General features: G+C 36.8%; 1 protein-coding gene across 1 annotated transcript in view; it reads right to left on the bottom strand.

Annotated features, from left to right (window-relative positions):
- Nucleotides 1-4864: 4864 nt before the first annotated feature.
- The window catches only part of RNF180 (ring finger protein 180), a 38945-nt gene continuing 23031 nt past the window's right edge, over nt 4865-20778 (bottom strand). The window contains 3 exon segments of the mRNA XM_063293159.1: nt 4865-5467; nt 15847-15972; nt 17941-18154. Of these exon segments, the coding sequence (XP_063149229.1) occupies nt 5271-5467; nt 15847-15972; nt 17941-18154 (537 nt within the window). The 3' untranslated portion in view covers nt 4865-5270.

The following is a 20778-nucleotide window of genomic DNA, read 5'->3' on the forward strand; positions in this document are numbered from 1 at the left end:
TAGATCAATAGGTACCGCTTCGGCGGGAAGGTAACGGCGTTCCGAGTCGTCATGCTGGCCACATGACCCGGAAGTGTCTATGACAACGCCGGCTCCATGGCTTAGAAACGGAGATGAGCACTGCCCCCTAGAGTCGGATTCGACTGGACTTTACGTCAAGGGAAACCTTTACCTTTACTAAGTTAAAAAGCAGTGGTTCCATCACTCATCCCAGGGGGAACCTGCTTTGCACATCTTGACGGTATGAGAGTTTAGAAGAGTCTAGGAGATACTTAGACAAGACTTACTTGTGAGGAAGTCATACCTTTTCAGCAAGGTTTATTCTTCTATGTGTTTATTAAATCCCTGTTTACTAACTTACAACCATTATCTTCAGAATAAGTGTTAAGCTAATTGTATCCTTTTATCATTCTTAGATTCCTTTTTAAAGATTGGAGTCACGGTGGCTATTTTCTAGCAACTTTACATACTTTTTTGAAGTGGTCAGCAATTTCATGTTCAAGTTGTTTTAAGAATTCTGAAAGAATATCTGAACCTGAAGGCCTGCTTATATTTGATTTGTCAATTTGGTTTCTAACCACAACTCTCATTAACTTTCTTTTTTTTGGTTTGTCAAATTTTCCTCCTGAAAAAGCCAGCTCAGGCACAGGTGTCTGTCCTACATTCTCAGCAATGAAACAGAAGCAAAAAAAATCATTTAATTTCTCTGCTATTTCCTGGTCCTCCTTTAATATTCCTTTACTGCCCTTGTGATGCTACAGACTAATTACTTTACTGGTTGGTTCCTATTCCAAATGTGAACATTCTGCCCTCGTCAATTTTTTTGTGACACGTTCTTCAAATATTTTCCCCTCTTTTATTAAATGCTTGACTATCTTTTGTCAGAGTTTAGTTCCTCTTGCCTTAATTAGCACCACTGACCTGCATGTTAACCGTACTGATGTCTTCCTGGACTGCATAGTGCCTTTTTTTATCTGAGACAGATATTTTACTTGAGATTCTATTACTGTAGTTTTGAATAATCTCCAACGTTGTAGACAGAATTAACCATCTTGACTCTTAACTCCTTTTCCACCAATCCTCACATTGCTTGGAGACTTATTCTTCTGAAGTTAGATGTTACCGTGTTGAGCTTTTTTGCAAGTATTCACTTACATGCATGGTGAAGGTGACAGCACTATGATCATTGCTGATGTATTGACGTTATTAGATTATTACTGCAAAGCAGATATGCAATGGAAAATTTAGAATTAAAGCTCGTGAAGCCCTTAATTTTTCATACAGACCATGCCTACCAATAAAATCTTCTTACTTTATATGAAGAGCACCTCTTTCTTAGTTACATATGCATAAAAATGAAAGTAAAAATACTACTTACAAAATATATACTTACAAAAAAAACCCCTCAGTTTAATTGGTCCAAACATAAAATATCATTCTTAATGGGGTTTAAAATTTAAAGGTTACTATGAGCACCATAACATTATAGATAAAAATATATGTCCTAGAATAAAATTATTCTGAAAATTAAAACAAGTCTTAGAAGGCTCACTTGGTTATTAACTGCATATTCATGATAGTTTACTTAACAAAACAAAATTGCTCCTAAATATTTCAGAATATTTACAACCACAGAGTTAAAAATAAATCAACAGTTTCCATTCCTACTGCTAAAATTTCTGGCTTTTCTCAAACTGGAGGTAATACTCCCAGTTATTCAGTAACATGTACCTGAATCCCTAATTCAATTCTTGCCATTAATTTAAGAACTTTTTATATTGATTGTGATTAGAGTATATACCCAATCCTCTGGATTCAGACATCTGAGAAAGTCATATTTATTTACTGAAGCCTAGAAGTAAGTATTTTAGAGATGGGAATTCATAGTTAAACACCATTTGCTTAACACCATGACTATTCAGATAGAAAGGTTGCACTATATCTTTGAAAAATACTTAGGCCAGGAATTTTAGAGAACTGTTACTTATATATGAAGAACAGCCATCAAGAACGTGATCCCAATTTGTAATCAGCTGCAAGTACAATTTTCAATTATTAATGCTTTCAAGGCCTGGCAGTTGTCATCTCCAACTCTTGGAGCCAATTCAGAATATTCAGAACTATTTCCACAATTTACTTCAATCTCTTGAAGATTTTTTGCTCAGAAAATATACTGCATTACACATTAATTAATTTGTTAATTAATTAATCAAACAGCATCTTATACTTCCCAAATGATGTGACTCAAGGCAGCTAGAAATGGTATCACTGAAGCATTGGGGGGGATGGAAGCTGTTCCAGAAGTGAAAGCAGAAGTTGGTGATTACTGGACTACTTACCATCTTTACAACCTATTGCCACTTACTGTATATGAATTTTCAGTTTGAATTTATCTGAAACTATTGTATTCTAGTTCATATATTAGCTTGTTCAGATTTCCTTGCTGATGTTCTTTTACAGTGTTAAAAACCTCAAGTATTGGTTCTTTATTCTGCAGCTTGACACACTTTTTTTTGCCTGTAAACATGACAAGTATGTCACTTTCTCTTTGCACTGGCCTCCTTTATTGTATTACTAGCATTGTGCTTCTCTTGCCTCTCATTGTTTAATTTCTATTATTTTTGAGCTCCATTGAATTTACTTTTGTGTAGACATGCTTACAACTGCACAGTGATGGGTGCCCTTAGGTTTACCCATGTAACATCTCTGTTGTGCGAGCTGCATTGGCTCCCAGTTTCCTTCTGGGCGCAATTCAAGGTGCTGGTTATTCCTTTAAAGCCCTACATGGCACAAGGCCAGGTTACCTGCGGGACTGCCTCTCCCTAAGGACATTTACCCGTCCTACCAGATCAGACAGCTTGGGCACTCTTCTAGTCCCTTTCCTTAAACATTGCATGTTATGGAATCTAGGAGGTGGGTCTTTTCCGTGGCAGCCCCTACCCTATGGAACGTCCTTCCCCCTGAAGTTCAGCAGGCCCCCCACCCTCCCAGCCTTCCGAAAAGCACTTAAGACCTGGCTTTTTCCCCAAATGCTGGGATAGGGTGAGATTGATAAGACTGCATGTGAAGGTGCCAGGTTTCAATGTTGGTGGTTTTAACAGATATATGTAAGTATTAGTGATACACTGATGTTGTTTTTAACTGTTAGTTGGGAGCCACCTAGAGTTTGACATAAGATGGGTGACTATATAAATGTTTTAAATAAATAAATAAATAAATTGTAGTTATTATAACCCTTCCTCCATTCCTGTTCCTTATCACTATTATTTTGCCTCAAGCTTATATACATTATTATCGACTTTATACTGTACAGCACCCAGAAGTGTTTTTTCTAAGCATTTAAGAAATCATATTAATAACTAAATAATATTGATGCTATAACAAAGGAATTGACAAAACAGCTAACAAAATTAGAGTTATTTGTCCTCACAATATTTCATTTGCAAAGAACAGCTTTGCTTGGAACCACAGTTATATTATGGCAGTATTTGGGCAATTCATAGACTTTGGGATAAAGTTTGAATTTTCCCTAAACTACTAATATTTGCTGAATGTTCTTCAGAAGAGACCATATAAACAACAACAATAAATATCCGGTCTAAAGGGGAATAAAACAAAATGCTTCTATCATGAATTTTAAATATTCAATATTTATATTCAATATTAATAACACATCTCTGGCTTAAAATAGTGTTGTACATCAGGGTAGTAAAGAAGCTTAATGGCAATCTCTGCTTTTTCAATTAGATATATCTTGAGACTAATTAATTGTACTATGCTGAAATATATATCTATGCAATATTTTTCAGGACAGTTTGTACATTATTAGTTTTTTAAAAAACACTTCATAGTTGAAACTAACCGCACTGAAAATACTTGCTTTATGTGAAATACAAGGATATTCTGTGTTTTTTAAATCTGTGATGGCACTTTTAAATGTGGTATTTATCAGTAAATACTGCCAAGAAAACATATGAATCCATGAGAGATGCACTTTGTAATAATAAATGACCCTCCCACCCGTTGTATCTAAATTCCCAATTAAGGATCAAGAGGCTGATTCACATAATCATATTTATCATTCACCACCACTTTGTGACATAAGCAAGGTCATTTTCCACATTGTTTGGCAGTAGTGGAGGAGATGTAATGGATCTAGAACTGGTGCTACTCTAAATCAAGGTGGGCAACTTTTTCAGTATCTTTTATATCTAACTCTTTGAGATAAGCTGTATCAGTAGTTGGTGGAAGGTTTGTTTTTTCATAAAAACTTTCTGTTTCTGATCCTCTCTTCTCTCTTCTCTTTTTCCCTTGTCCTCCCACATACAGCAGATTAGCAAATTAGGTTGATGGTCACAAGACAGCAGAAACAGCCAAACATACAGCCCTAAAGTTGTAGGTTGTCTTCTCTGCCCTAGATAAAATTAGCATAAAGTGCTACCCTCCCTCCCTCCCCCCCGAACCGACTATTCTTGGTTCTATATACAGACATTGGTAGGAAATTGAAAAATTGTCTTATGTTTTCTTAATGTCAGCTCTTAGCAAACACTGCCAGTCAATAAGGCAAACCAATGAGTCTTTTGAGTAATTTGATAGACATCCACAAATAAAAAAAACAGCTAAATTGTCTTTGCTGCAAAACCAACCACCATGGGCACTGCACACATTTCTCTAACAAATTTCTCCCAAACCATATCTCATTTATCTTAAAGTACATAGGACATTTCATCATGAAAAAAATATCTCATGAAACTGCTGCAATGATTTCAAGAGGTGGAGAGCCGAAACTCAACATGACCATTATATGCAATAAGCACTGGCTACAAAGAAAAACATCACGCTGAATTCCAAAGATAATGAGAATTTTTTTCCCACTGAACTTAAAGCAATTAATATGTGAACTATCTCCTCAGAAACCATTAAGTGTGAGGTGACAGTCTATGTATGTATGTTTCATACATACCAGGTATTTGTTGAAGTTAATCAGTGAAGATTCACTGTTTGATGAATTCATGAATCTGCCCAAGTTTGTATACAGATTGCAAATTCAGAATCAAAATACAAGGCCATCTCAACAGGCATTAGAAAAAACAATCTGACATTTTTTAATATGCAAATGTTTCTTTCACTTCGAAATGTAGTAATTGTAAGACCAAAAACAGAGTGAATTATTGTTGCTACCAAAGACTGTACACAATCTGCATTCTTTAATCCAGATTTGTCTATTTCCTTGTCTCACAGCTCACATACAAAATAGGGAATAGAAATCCTTAAAAAGGAAAGAAAAAATAGCAAAGGAAACAAAATATGATAAATCCTAAGACCCAGTTGATGGCATAAATGTAGATTATCACCATGTCCATGTCAAATCGCCATCCCCGGCTATCATCCTCAAAGTCCATATAATCCATTCGGTGAGCAGCATGTGGAAAATGCCTTCGTGTAAAGGAGTCTGTGCTCTGAAGACCTGCTGGATAAATATAAACACCATAATTTGAAAAGACAGCTAACGGAAAATGATTCGGTTTCATAATCTTTTAAACTTTTTTGTGTAGATGCACAATAAATTGAAATGAAAATGAAGAAAGAAAAAGAAGGAAACTTGGGTTGGTTGATTTAAAATTTCTGGGATTACTTTTACTAGAATCCAAGTGTGGAGTAGTCTCAGAACTTTTGGTCAAAAGCAACAAGATTCTTGTAAGTGGAAATGTTAACCACAAGAATGCAAGATAGTTGCAAAGGATTACTATAATGCTTGGGAGTTGTTAACACTCAGCAGTGGGAACCAGTTTTCTTTAGATAGTGGCTAAGCTAAAGTAACAGTTTAGCCTCAACTTCTTAGGCCTTTTGTTTAAACTAAAGGCTCCATTGTGTAAGTGAAGTGTGATCTCATTTTATCCACCCCTCATTATATATTTTAATAGGTGTATGAATTAACCCAATCAGTAAGGTTAAACTTATCAATCACACTGACGATAATATCCTATACTGCTGCTACTAATTAACTGTAATTATAATGAAACCAATTAAATGATAGTAATAATTTGCTTAAGTCTATAAAGAGGGCTTGTAACCCACCCACTTTAGGCTTCCATTTTCTTGCATCTGATACTGAATCTGTTAAAAAAATCGGATTGGTATAACTGTGTCTTCGTCTCTAGTTAAATGTATCCTTTAAGAAAAAGTTATCCTTCAGGGGTGATGCATATCAGCCTGAAGATATCCATGTTTAAATCTCCATCCTGGGCCAAATAAGAGATTCACTAGGAGTTCTGACCTGGTGTCTGGAAGCTGTCAGGGTCTAAATGGTGAGAAACACCTATTCATTTGGCCAATCCCAGGCAACTGATGGACCCATGTGGTTTCAAAGGGAACATCAGTTTTTTTCCTGAAGCTCTGGTACGTGGTTCAGCCAAGGCCTTGGTTGCAGCTTGGAATGAAGCACATTATCTAGACCCTTTTCACTCAGGGTTCAGTTGGGTTACAGTACTGAAACAGCATCAGTCACACTTGCGGATGACCCCTGGAGTGTTTGGGATGGGAGTGGTGCAACCATCCTGGCCCTCCTAGATCTCTTGGCAACCTTTGATACCATTGACCATGGTATCCTTTTGGACTGGCTTCAAGGACTGGGAATGGAGGGGGACACTGTTTTGCAGTGGTTCTCCTCCTCCTTTCATGGTGGTGGCAGGAAGGCCTAACCCTAGGCTCCTGCAATGTGGGATGCCTCATGGTTTGGGTCTCTCACTGCTCCTCTTTAATATCTACATAAATCCTCTGGGTGAGGTCATTTGACAACACAGAGTGCTATATCATCAGTACGCTGAACATACCCAGTTATACATCTTCACCCCAGGCTGGGCAGGTGATGCTGTTCAGGTATTGATCCAGTGCCTGGAGGCTATGAGGGAGGAACTGGCTCTCATTCAGCCCCAGTAAGACAGACTTTGGGTTTTCAGACCCCTGGATCTGGTGAAATGTCATCTCCAAGTTTCGATGGGATCGCTCTCCCTGTAGAGAGCTGGTGTGCAAATACTGGGATTGGGTGAGGCTGGTGCCCAGTGATTGTGATTTATGTATTGGGGAGTGTTGTTTTAGAGTGCCAAGAGTTGGAGATTTTTGGGGGAGGGGGTGCTCACTTTGTTTTTATTGTTGTGGTTGTGAGCCACCCAGAGTTATGGTACATGAGATGGGTGACCATGTGTCTCATTAACAAACAAACAGGTTCAGACTCAACCCATACAAGATTGAGTGACTATTTCTTTAGAAGGCTGTTGACTCTGGGGCTATACCACCTTAATGAAATAGTAGAGAGCAGGCTGGCAATTTGGAGGTGCTCTTAAACTCATGGCTCCAGCTGGAAAAGCAGATGGAGACCATGGCCAAGAGTGCCTTAATCTGGCTTCCAGTAGTGCAGCAACTGAGGTCTTATCTACAAAATGAGGCACTGAATATGGTCACTCACAGCCTTGTTACCTCCCCCTGGATTATTGTAATTTGCTTTACATGGAGCTGCCTATGCAGAGCACCTGGAAACTCTGCTGATGCAAAATGCAGCAGCTCATATGCTTGCTGAGCAGCCTTGTTACTGCGATGTAGTATCTCTGCTGTGCTGAAGAAGCTGTATTGGCTTCCAATATGGTTCCATGTATAATTCAAAATTTAAGATTCACCTATCTCAGGCACATTCCACCTATCTTGCTCAGTCTATCTAAACAGAAGATGCCTGCAGAGAGTCCCCACGAGTTCAAGAGCACCTCCACCTTCCAGGAAGTAAGATGGGAGGCTGTTCAAAAGAAGGCATTATCTCTGGTGTATATTTAATTTATTGCATTTATTGTACTGCTGTTTTGGCTATATTGCTGGTGCTCCTGAACAAGCTAGTCTTTGAGACTGAGGTAACTTATACATTCCTTAAATAAATAAAAATATCATTATGCAGTGCTATTTGTCATCTTCCTAATTCAACATCCAAAGCAGCCCTTCCACCTCTCTGTGCAAGGAGAGAGAAGGAAAACAGGTCATTCCATTGGTTCTGCTGAGAAACAAACTTCATTTGATCCTCTAAAATGTTTTCATTCAAGGCGGTCATTATAATTGGTATCTGAATTTACTAACAAGTGAACCCTTCTTAATATCCCATTCTAATGTTTAAACCATAAGAAGTCAAGTGTTTTTAGAGTGTTTTAAATAATTCTATGTTGGCTTGCATCCTAGGATGTAGGCTCAAGAACCTGTTTTTTTAAATCAGATTTCCAAGGAATGAATTTGTAGCTATAGCTGAAAACAATCTACTATTTACTCACCACATAGAAATCCTCTGTGTATGATATATTCTCCAGAGAACTCTAATCAAATTGGCCACAAGTGATTCCCTTTTATTTATTTCTACTCTTATAGCAAATATTACACAAATATGACAAAGGGCTATTTTTGCATCAACATTCATTCATTCATTCATTCATTCATTCATTCATCCCACCTTTATTATTTTTATAAATAACTCAAGGCGGTGAACATACCTCATACTCCTTCCTCCTCCTGTTTTCCCCACAACAACCACCCTGTGAGGTGGGTTGGGCTGAGAGAGTGTGACTGGCCCAACATCACCCAGCCGGCTTTCATGCCTAAGGTAGGACTAGAACTCTCAGTCTCCTGGTTTCTAGCCCATTGCCTTAACCACTAGATCAAACTGGCTCTAGACCAAACATCTTAGAATCATCTTGCAACCACTAATCAAAGTATAGTTATGCAAACACTTAGTGATATTTTATCTTGTTAAGTTGCTTCAGTTGAGAAGATTAAGATGAATAAATGTAATAGTTGATTTGTATCTCTGTGGGATTTACTTTAAGCAAACCTACATTATTTACCCTAGATTATAATGTAATCATTCTTCATTCAATAGTAATTTTATTATTGTAATTGTTCTTGCTGTGGGAACCCAAAGAAATATATCTCATATTGCATTAGTTAAATGCCTGACCCAATTTTTCTCACCTCAGAACTTAAGGTGTCCCTCAAATGAAGAAAACACAATCACAAATCTGAAATATAAGTCATAGGCTGGCATTAAAAAAAACTTTAAAATTCTAACTCATACTCTGGCTTTAACATCTGTGTCATGTAAGCACAGTCAGGATATTCTATATCAGTGTTTCTCACCATTGGTGACTTTAAGATGTGTGGATTTCAACTCCCAGAATTCCCCAGAATTCCCCAGCATAGCTGGCTGGGGAATTCTGGAAATTGAAGTTCACACATCTTAAAGTTGCCAAGATTGAGAAATACTGTTCTATAGTCTCCAGAGTATTTACATTTAAATGGTCCCTTACAGATCTGAATATTGGGAAGTGGTTAGGCCCACCTGTGCCAATAGTTTGTTGTTGTTCAATCACTATGAGGTGACGAAAGAGCAGCAAATTATTTAGATGGCAGATTTTTCTTGGTTTTCTTTTTCATAAAGATTTTGATGTATTTTTTTAAATTGTTTTTTTCCCCTGAATCTTAAAGTTAGGACAGGATAGTGATCCAATTCAAATTAAAACTATTATGTTTTTGAACTCTAAAATCTACTTGCTTATGTGTAATGTTCTTGGAATAAAGAATTCCAAAGTGAATTGTGTTGACTGAACTGGAAAGAGTCGGGCTTTGCTCCAAGAATGGAACTGAGATTCAATTAACAGTCTGCTGCCATCGTCTTTCCTTCAACTCCTTTCATTTCCTTGCATTGATTTTTGTAGCATTTAAGAAAGGAACAATTCTACCCTCCCCACCCCCCAGTAAAGAAAACGACAGTCAACAATCCATTAGATGGCATTAAGGAAGATGATGCAAAATGATGACAACAACAACAACACAGCATTTTCATTTTATTAGGAACAGAAGAATGGCACACAGCAAAGTGATGGAAAAATATAATGGATATAATTTATTCTAAGTTGCTCATCAAAGTGAGGCAGGTAAATCAAAAGTTAGCCAACATTTCAGAACATTCTCGGTAACATCTGCATTTTTCAGTTAAAAAGTATTTTTATCAAGTGAGATTGACCCTTGTATGATAATTGCGCAAAGCAATTTATATTTAGATGTGAGGATAGTGTGATGTGGAGAAAATCATGTGGAAGACAGTCACTCAGTTTCCTTTTAGGCCTCACAGCAGGTGGCTAGCCACAGCTGTTAATGAACATAACTTACATGGGTGAAGCTTTATATGAAAAGAAAAAATTAGTTACAAACTGAAAGTTCTATTGAGGCCTGAATATTAACCAAGCAATTGCTTAATTAAAAAAAATGAATACCACAGGTATGAAATATAATATAGGCATTAAGAACAGTGGAAGTGGACTCGTAACTGTGCATCTGCTCCACTGTTCTGTTATCACTGGTAACTCTCTGGGTACCCAACATAGGGCTTTTCCATAATCTACTATCTAATCATTTCTACTTTAGATGCCAGAGATTGAAGTTAATTAATGGTTAACATGTAAACTACCCTGAATTATTTTCACTGACCATGCATTGGTCATATTGCATCTTGGGAATAGCAATCTTAGTCCATGTTTTTATCTGCATTGCTTTATTTCTCTGCCCTCATATTTTTATATTACAGTGTCTTTGAACTTTGTTCCTCCAATTCTACCATTTTTACCCTTTGAAGATGGGAAGAGTTTGAGCCTATAACTCTTGAGGAAGTGGATAGGATCCCTGGAGATTTACGCTTAACAACCTGTGTATTAAATTCATGCCCCTCCTGGTTGGTCAAGACCTCCCAGGAAATGGCATGTGGTTGGGTCCAGGTAGTGTTAAATTCATTCTTCTGACCAGCTTAGGTGTGAGTGGCAGGAATGGTGTAATGGTGGTTCCGCTTCCTTCAGGGCCAGTTCTAATGGGTGTTGACGGGGTGGAGAGATCAAGCCCCCTGTCCTTACTCTGTGGAGTGCCATAGTTTCACACTCTTCCTTCTCTTATTTAACATTTACCTGAAGCTGCTGGGGTAGGCCTTCTGCTCACATGGGGTTAGATATAATCAATATGCTGATGATACCCAGCTATACATCTCAGCCCCTGATTGACCAAGTTGTGTTTCAGTATCTGGAGGGTATAGATAGATCAGACTTAACCCAAGCAAGACTGAGTGGCTATGGGTTTTGGGATACCTGATCCCAGAGATTTTCCATCTCTAGTTCTGGATGGGACTGAGCTGCTATATGTTAAACAACATGTAGCCTGCCATGGTATCTATTCCATTGCAGGGTGGGGGGGGATGGGGAGAACGGGAAGCAGGAACTGGGTGATGATAGACCTAAGAATATCAGTTTTTATTTTACTGGACACAAATATCAAAGAACATTCCAACAACTGTAGGGATAGGGCAGGATAAAGCCAGGAAATTGTGAACAAATTCTGCAGTAAGCTCCTAGTTCTCCTCCTTACCCCTTACTAACTCTCCCTAGGTGGGAGGAGCTGTCCTCCATGTAAGAGAGGAAATACCCCAACTCTCAAGTAAGTTCTGTTATCAAAAGCTGGGCAACTTACTCAAATTATTGCCCTTACTAGGGACACAAGAATGAGATTTCTGCCTTGCATAGTCACACATTGGACACAAGATGCAGAGCATGTTGCCATACATACAAAATGTCGATGAAGATTCTCAGTCATCCAGGTGGAATTGTCTTTCACAAAATGGTGTGAAAGCAGAAATAAATCCACATCTAAGGCATGAGCACTGGCACTCAGATTTCCCCATTTAGATTTATTATTTATTTACTTGACAAGTTATTTTTGAATCCACCCTTCACCTTATAATATCAAAGGGTATCAAGAAGAATAAAACTAAAACATACCCCAAAAGGGTAATGAAAAAGATAAAGGTGCTGTAGAGTTGAGCTTGACTCCTGGTAACTAAAGGGGCCTATCTATGAAGTTTTCTTGGTGTCAGTGGCATTTGCGGGAGGGGAGTCAAGTCAGGAGAGCAACTGTGACTGCACAATTGAAGCCTGGTTCCTTTGACACATATGCAAAAAGGGTGAGGCCTCAATTTTGTTGTTGCGATCATAATCCTGAGCTTTTTATCTCCCCTGTGAATGCCTCTGTTGGCAACAATACAGAAGTGGCTTGCCATTGCCGCCTTCTGGTAGGCTTGTTTGGCTTCTCAATCTAGCCTTCAGCCCTGGGAGGTCTCCCATCCAAGTAAAAACCAGACCTGCCCTTGAGGCCAGACAAGGCTGACCAGGTGGTGCTAAGACTGAAATCATGAAGCACTGCAATAAATAAAGGCATAAAAAGCAGGGGAAATAAAAAACATACTATCATAATGTGTTTAAAATGCAAAAATTTATGTTGTCTGATATTAATTGGCTCGGCATCCATACCAGTTAAGCTTCAACAGGAAAGATCTTCCAAAGAAGGGATACCAACACAGCAGAGGTCCTCTGCTTAGTGACTGCACAGTCAGCCTCTCTTATAAAGAAACCCAGAGAAGCACCTCTTCTGAAGATTTTAAAACAAAATTTTCTGAGACAAAAACAAGTTACTCTTTCAGATATTTTGCTTCTTAAAAGCACTAGCTCTTGAGTGAGCAAGTCAATTTATATTGGATGTAATGCTAATTTTGTAGTACAGATGATTTCTTTTGAATACTGATTTTAATAAATAGCTACTACCGAGAAAAGCTAAAAGAAATGTCAATAATGAGAACATAGGCAATTAGGAAAAATTCACAAATGTATGTAGCAACGAAGCTCATGTACTCTGAATGTTTTGAAAGTCTAGAAAGGTGAGAAAAGAAATATAATCCGTTATGTTTAAAATATAACCCACAGAGCCTTTGGGACGAGTGACCAGACTTTAGAGATACTATAAATATTTTATCAGTCCTAAGAGATACAATTTAGAAAGAAAAGATAGCAAGTAATTTCCCCAAGAGTATATAGCACTACAGAGGTACTTTTTGAGGATTTTGCTAAAAGCAGCCAACTGGATATAACTTGATAGAAATGTATGGCTTGTTGCTGTTCCAAGTTGCACATAACAATTGTCATTTTAAAAAATACTGTGCATTCTGTTTTAATTATGAATATTCAAATTGGAGAAAGAAAAAAGGGGAAATCTGCTAGTCTAAACTATAGTTTAAGCTAACAGAATATATGATCTATTTCTAAGGCAAAAAAAATGAACATACGAATTAAATCTCCACAGTACCAACGTTTTGCAAATCGTTTTAGTCAATAGTGGAAATCTGATATCTAGCCAAAATATCAATTGACAAGACAAAAGCTATGGCTAGAAACTATGAATCCCTTTGACAAATACTAACATTCACTAACCCTGGAGATACATAAAGGTATTTCTAAAATGTTGGAGTTAATATTGTTTAGAAAGCATTGGCAGTAGTTTGAAGGATGGATTTAAATTCAAACATATATAATTTTCAGGGAAAAATAGAAATAAGTAGAATGAAAGGTAAACTTTAAGTGCCGTGTAAGAACTGGTAGAGGTATAATTCACATTTAGGAAATGTTTAATAAGGAGAAAAATAAGTGTTGAGCAGAGCTGGGGATCCCAGACAATAAGCTGAAAGTGTTAAAGAAAACATAATATATATCATTTTCAATTGGCTAGGAAGCAAGGCAGCAGATGGACTTCTAAACTGTATTTGGCATAAGTTCAGCTTCATTTCAATTTTGTTCCAATGTTCAAAAAGGTATTTAGAAGCTGGAAAGAACCCCCAAACTAACAATTAAAAAAGATACTGAATCTGAATGAGTAGGAAATTGCAAAATTGAAAAAGTTAGGAAAGTATTGGACCGTATTTTTCTAGGCCTTGGGGTGTTATTATTGCAATATCTATCGAAGCAGATATTCTAGAACTATGAAGAATGCTGTATACAGTAATGCTTATCTTGATCTTACTAGTAAACAAATAGCTACCAGTGTATATGTCAGTGTATAAAGTTTCTCTACTTTTGATTGGGGCTTCAAAATGATCACTCAAGGATTTCTTAAAGGATGAAATTCTGCTACTACAAAGATTTTCTAGAATATGAGTATCTTAGAGAAGTCTTTGCTTCTGTTAAATTTTGCCTGAAGGTAAAATAATAAATGTACCATAGACAACAAAACAGTTTTTTTCTACTTTCAGTCTCAAAACACTAATCTGGACTCTCCTAATTTATGTTCTGTTCTGGGAGACAGTTTTATATCAAGTGGCCACTGAACCTTTCAGTCTGGACAAAAAGTCTGGATGTTTTAGAATGGAGTGTCAAATAATGCTAAACCAGTACCTGACTCAGGTTTCAAGATTCAGTCACTAATTCACATGCTGATAGTGCCAACCAAAAATCTGGAAGGCTCTGAACCTCTGTTAGCAGAAGACCTCTTGCTTTTTGTCATCAGTCATGAAATAAAAAAGGTATTTTAAGCTAATAAACGTTAAGACATTTGATTACCCAGCCTAGAGTTGGGTAATGCCTGCTACTGAACCCAACAACATACTGATTGAGCAGATTAGGAGCAGGGCTCTCTCCTGTAGGGGAGAGATGGACGGTGAATAAATTTATAAAACAAAACAAACAAACAAATAAATAAATGTAACTGTAGCTTTCATATTAAACTTTTTTTTAGTATTACAGACAACTTTTTATAGAGGGCAGTAGCAGGAAAAAGGAAATTTTAACCTGATCCGCTGAGAGAGACTATGGAGGAAACTGACAGCTACATCCACAGACCGCTGCCTGCTCCTATACCTAGACACAGGAGAAGTGTGCTGCCACCTGAGGTTCTTCTGCACCAAATCCTTATGCTGGTTTGAGATTCTTTCCAATGTTCTAAAACGCTATTCAATCTTTTTGCATTATAAAGGATTGTTCTTTACTTTATTATAAGCTTATTGTGCTGCCAGTTTAGCATTTCATGTTCTGGTTTGAAATTCTTTTCTATTTTTTGTAGCCTCTCTTGCAACCTGGCATATCCTTCTTGCTTGAAGTGGTATCTCACTACTATGTCATTCAGAGCATTGTTTTACCTATATTTGTTTCTTTACCTTCCACACCGTTAGAGGTTTCTTTTCATTCCCTTAAAGTCTGTGGAGCCTTCACCATTGCCTGTACTTATTCTTCTGTCTTGTATCTCAGCTCTTGTTCTGCCTCTTAGCCCTTCATCTAGGACAGCCAATTTCATCATAATGCCTCGCTTGCTGGGCAACAGCTACTAGCTAGCAGAAGGCTTACCTCTCATTTTAGTGGAGCCACTGCAGCTTCCTCTGCCTTCTTTTAACAGATCCTGCTATCAGTTATTCGTTGATCTATAATGTGTTCGCAATTTTTTACTTTTATTCAGTTTTATAGACAAGATATAATGCAGGTAAGCAATACTTCCTTCTAACCTCCATAACTGCCTACTGAGACCCTGTAAGCACATCTTGTTACCCATTGCCTTTATGATGCACAGAAACCACAATTCAGAACATGTTGCTTATTTGTAACTGTGGCTCTTTGAGTAGTTATCCGTGCATTCACCAATCTACTATTCTCACCACACAGGCAATAACTGTCTTGAGGTTCTGCATCAAGTCAAGAAAAAAGGTAGTTCATGAGATTCCCCTTTGGATATCCGCACATGTATTGGAGTGAGATATCTTCCTGCCAAAATAGCTCAGTTAGAATGTTCTGATAGTGCCCTACCCTGGGATAAAAACATATAGTGTAAACTAAAAAAAAATCAGTTGTAGGTTAATGACTTGTATTTTCTTTACTGCAATCACTATATGGGTTATGGTATTATTTTCAGAATGGGCATAGATGAAAATTCATTAAAAAACAAAATAATCATTAATAGTTTACTTACCGTCAATAACTCTGAATACTTTCTTGCAACTAGGAAGAGGCCAATTTGCTAAATTTGATTTTTGAAAATTTTCCTTTAATTTTGAATATTCCATTGGAAAGAAAGTTTTTGTGGAATTGTTCAGTTCTACAATGTACAAGAAGAAAAAATATAGAAAATGCTAGTAATGTTTACTTAGTAATGAAGTATTGTTACCAATTTTTCCATTCTTTTTCACATTTATGAAAACATGAAGAGAGTCAACTCTTGAAGATAAGTCTGTTACTTTCAGGAAGTATTTACTATATCCATCAAGATCAGTGAGACAATCTAGAGAATCATGTAATGACCTCTGTAGATATCCACTTTATCTTTCTGAACAGCCGCCATCTGTGCTATCTGGCAAATGAGATTTGAAACTTTGGGCAGTTTCAAAACCATTTTTAATGCAATTATAAGATAAGTTGTGGGTTTCTCACTGAATTCAGAATATATGAAGAGGATAAGGCTATACTGTATATACAGAGCAGAAATGAAATTGGCTATATATAAACTGACAGGTATTCTTAAATTACACAAGTCAAGAGGAAGGGCCAATTGGACAGATAAGGCCTTCTGGACTGGGCCCAATCTGAAGTCCAGCAGTTCTCCATCTTTGCTTATTCAAATATTATCCCACTCATCAATGTTCAATGGATCAGTGCATCCGAAGGCATAGTAATGACACACGCATTTCTTCCACAAAATATAGGAAGAAGAATGGCAAAGAACATCATTTGTTCTAAGACCTTGTATTATGCAAAGCCATCCAAAACGTAAAAACACATGAATAATACCACTTCTCATTTTCATTAACTTTGCAATAAATGAGAAATCTTTCCACCACAATAAAATAAAATAAAACTATTTCTGTCACAATTTTTATTAAATCTAGTTATTAACGTGTTTTTCCTCTTACACAGAAAAAATTAATGTGGAATACTGTAGGAAAAATTCTAGTTCTCTAGATAAAAGTTCCCAAATGATCATCTATGGCTTTTGTGTATAATGGACAAAGCAATAAGTAATTAGTTAGATGTTCAGTTTCCATATAATGCGAAGTACCCTTTCCTCTGTTACTGGTTTGAAGACTTATAATCATAGTTTAATTTGAAACACTGCATTTTTAGATTAAATTGTACTTCTATACCTTTAATGCTCTTAAAGGGGAATGCTTTGGTGTAACTAAATTCTTCATTAGCACTTGGAAAAGGATAGATTACAATGTGCTAAGGATACAAAATGCATTTCTGGATCTGTTCAAATTGAAAGAGTTGGAGACTCCATATTTCTAGGTCCAGATAATAATTACGAGGCTATTGCACTTCAGAATCTATGGTTAATTTTAACCTAGCACACAGAATGATGTTCTGGATGCATCTTAAGGAGGCCGATGAAGGAAAGGATTAAATGTTAAAATTCAAGTTAATTTGGTAAGAAATGGCTTCATGTACTGAAACCTACTTCCAATCTAGTTATATAAAAATAAGGGGTTAAGGTTTCTGTGAGAAATGCTTGACTTGTCAAGGCTTAACTCCATGAATGCTTTCTTTCCATTTCTCACTACTAAGAAGTCCTCACATACAAGACTAGTTAAAAATATTTGGGAGGGCAGACTATGTAGATAAATGATAATTGGGGAGAATATAATACCTTCTATATGCATTCTGGATTTTGCTATGAAGGTGTGCCAGTTGTCAAACAATTCTGACTGAATACATTCAAATATTTACATATCAACTCTCTTTATAATACTGGCATAGGCATCAGCGTAGGGAGGAGCAAATGATGAGACATGCACTGTGACATCATCACAGAAATTTTGCAGCATCAGCATGATGACATTGCCACTGATGCCACTGATTATTGAGACAGATATAGTTTTAGACACACATATCAGCTGACATCACATCTAGTTTGGTCCTATTTTCTTTGGCTATATGTTATTACTATACTATATTTGGAATATAATTAATCCTGACCATTTTCTTGAGAAGGGTAGGCAGTTGGATTACTAGTACTGATTTGGAAATGTAGACAACAGTTGTTGAAACATATTTTAAAAAGGCTTTTTACCTGATTGGAAAAAAACGTGGGTAATTGTAGTGCGGCAGAGAGGACATGGAGTGCTAGTTGCATTATCCTTGGCAAGCATACGTAGGCAAGGTTCACAGAAAATATGGTGGCAGGGATAGCACATGTAAGGATTAAAGTAGATATCCAAACAAACTGCACAGAGGTAGCTTTCCTTATCTTTTCTGTGTTTGTATTCTTCTTTTGTATTCATTGTCTATAATGGAACAAAACATGAAGCTATGTCAAAATCTATTTTAATTATTCAAATTAAAGATGCAATACATGCCATAATACCATTAATGAAAGTGGTCTGAATGTTCCAAGTTTATTTTGCAATATATCCCGAGTTAAAATAATATTAGTAAAATAATATGAAAAACTATAGGTGTGGCTTGAACAACCAAAAAGTATCCCTCTAATAAATGAAAAATAAATAAAAATTAAAAATCTACCTACTTGGGTCAATCACTGTTAACTCTCATGGTGAATACACTTTATGATAGCAATCAGATAAAATTATATACCTTGATATGGGTATAATTATATCAGTGGGACTAGATAAACGGATAGTTTTGTCAATATGAGCAGATCACTCATTAAATTAACTGGTTAGTCACTGATAGAAACAAAAAGCTGGAATAAGACTGGACAGGTCTTGATTCACCAGGGCTATTCTTATCTTCTTAAGGTCTATGATTTTGTAAAGTAAACTAGTAATCTGTTTCTCTTCTGTTCAGAGCAGAACACTGCTGTGCCAGATTTTTCTTTAAAAAAAACTTGGAATGATAGGCTCATTTGCTACATGATGATAATGTACAGCAGGTCAGATTTTGAAAAGCTTTAGCTTGCTAAATGTGGACCCAGAGTTTATAATGTTTACTTCTGGTCTACAATTTATATGACAGATATGGCAGTGAAAACTTCTTAGCTCTCTCCAAATTGCCTCCAGTGCTGAAACTGTCTGGGCCATCCTCAGGTAATAAACGAAGTGACTAAAGACTTAAAGCCCTTATTCATAGACTTTCTTGCATGAAGACAAAACCAAACTGGCAGAAAGACTAAAACAACTTATTGTTAAACTTATTGAAAGACTAAAACAACTTCCCTGTGTCATAGCAACATTCAGCCAAGAATTAAGCAAGCTAAATATATATTGGTGGGGAAAACTCAGTTCAAGAATATATGGACAAAAGTAAGAAACAAACTATTACAAAGCCACAAAAATCAGTGTAACTCCATCTGATCCAAAATGAGGGCAGATCATAATGGGAACAGATTTCTACATAGGCAAATCAAATAGTAGTTAATAATTTTAAAAAAATAGTATGAGATTTAACGAACAACAAAAAATACAGCATTGAAATCCTTTATCAAGTAATGAGGTTGACCTTTAAGGTTTTGTGTCCTTGTGTTGAGGTCTGATATTTTATGTAGTGCTGTATTGTTTTAAAACTTCAAGGAATTACATTTTACAAAGAAAACAACGCTTCCATATTCATACTTGGTTAATAATTCACTTATGTTATCTAGCTTCTCAGTAAAATGCAAAAGGAAGGAAGGAAAACAAAATAGGTTAAAAAGTTCCTTATTGTTATGAATTGCAAGCAGCTAGTCTTCCTCTCAGGATTCTCTGTTTCAGCTTGGGAAAGATAATTGCTTGTTGGGAAAAAGAAGGAAGAAATTCTGTTTTTACTTATAGCATCAAGAAACAATGGTTCATGTACCCCTGGAAGATAAAGGGATGGAATATTACAGCAGCATTCGTTGCACATCGATGGACTCTGGACGACAAGGGATTAAACTGAAGCAGAAGTCCTCAATTTAAAGTGGATCTCTGTCTGAATTCAGAAGATGGCCTTTAGGAAGCACTTTGGTTTCCTGTTTCCCCCGTTACCCAGAAGATAATGGCCTAACTTAAATGGCTGTTGTAAGGCTTACTAAGAAATTGTATATACATCATTATACAGTATAAATTCCCTAAAGCACTAAAGCTAAGTATTAAATTTGCACATGACTGAATATTCCCGTAGGTTCCTTGTTAATAGCTAATGGGATTGCTTGGGTCAATCCACACGTTTAATGCATTGACTGGAAGCATGTCAAGTGGATATGCACTTCACCAAGTAATTGTGATGGTAGTTGAAGGAGCAAGCGCTTCACAGAAATAGAGCCAGAGAATATCTATTGATCTTGAATAAATCTATATCTCCAGAGCCAGATAGAATGCATTCTAGGGTCTGGTCAGACCTCTATCCATTATCACTGAAAAGTTCAGGAAAATGACCTTTACAAAGTATCAAATGACTGGAAGGAGGCAAAGGTTTTCCCTAGCTTTAAACAGAGAAAAGGAACTAGAGACCAGTCCTTCTAAAAACTGACAACAGAGAATTTTTTTAAAAATTTTTTTCAGCAGGTAACTTTCTTAGTAGACTGTAAAAATACTAAAGCATTTGACAAAATATCCCATGACATTCTGATTCATTCAGATTATGTGCCATCAGGTCAGTGTTGATTCTTAGCGACCACATAAACCTTCTTTAGAAAGAGACATTCAGATAGCATGAACTAATAAACATGAGATTCCAATGGCATATTGGTCTAGTGGTTAAGGTGCTGGGCTAGAAACCAGGGGGCCATGAGTTCTAGTCCCGCCCTAGGCCTGAAAGCCGACTGGGTGACCTTGGGCCAGTCCCCCTCTCTCAGCCCAACTCACCTCACAGGGTTGCTGTTGTGGGGAAAATAGGAGGACGAAGGAGTATTTGTTATGTGTATGTTCGCTGCCTTGAGTTATTTATAAAAATAGTAAAGGCGGGATAAAATCAATCAATCAATCAATTA

The sequence above is a fragment of the Candoia aspera genome, chromosome 2 (assembly GCF_035149785.1).
Source record: "Candoia aspera isolate rCanAsp1 chromosome 2, rCanAsp1.hap2, whole genome shotgun sequence".
Taxonomy (NCBI): domain Eukaryota; kingdom Metazoa; phylum Chordata; class Lepidosauria; order Squamata; family Boidae; genus Candoia; species Candoia aspera.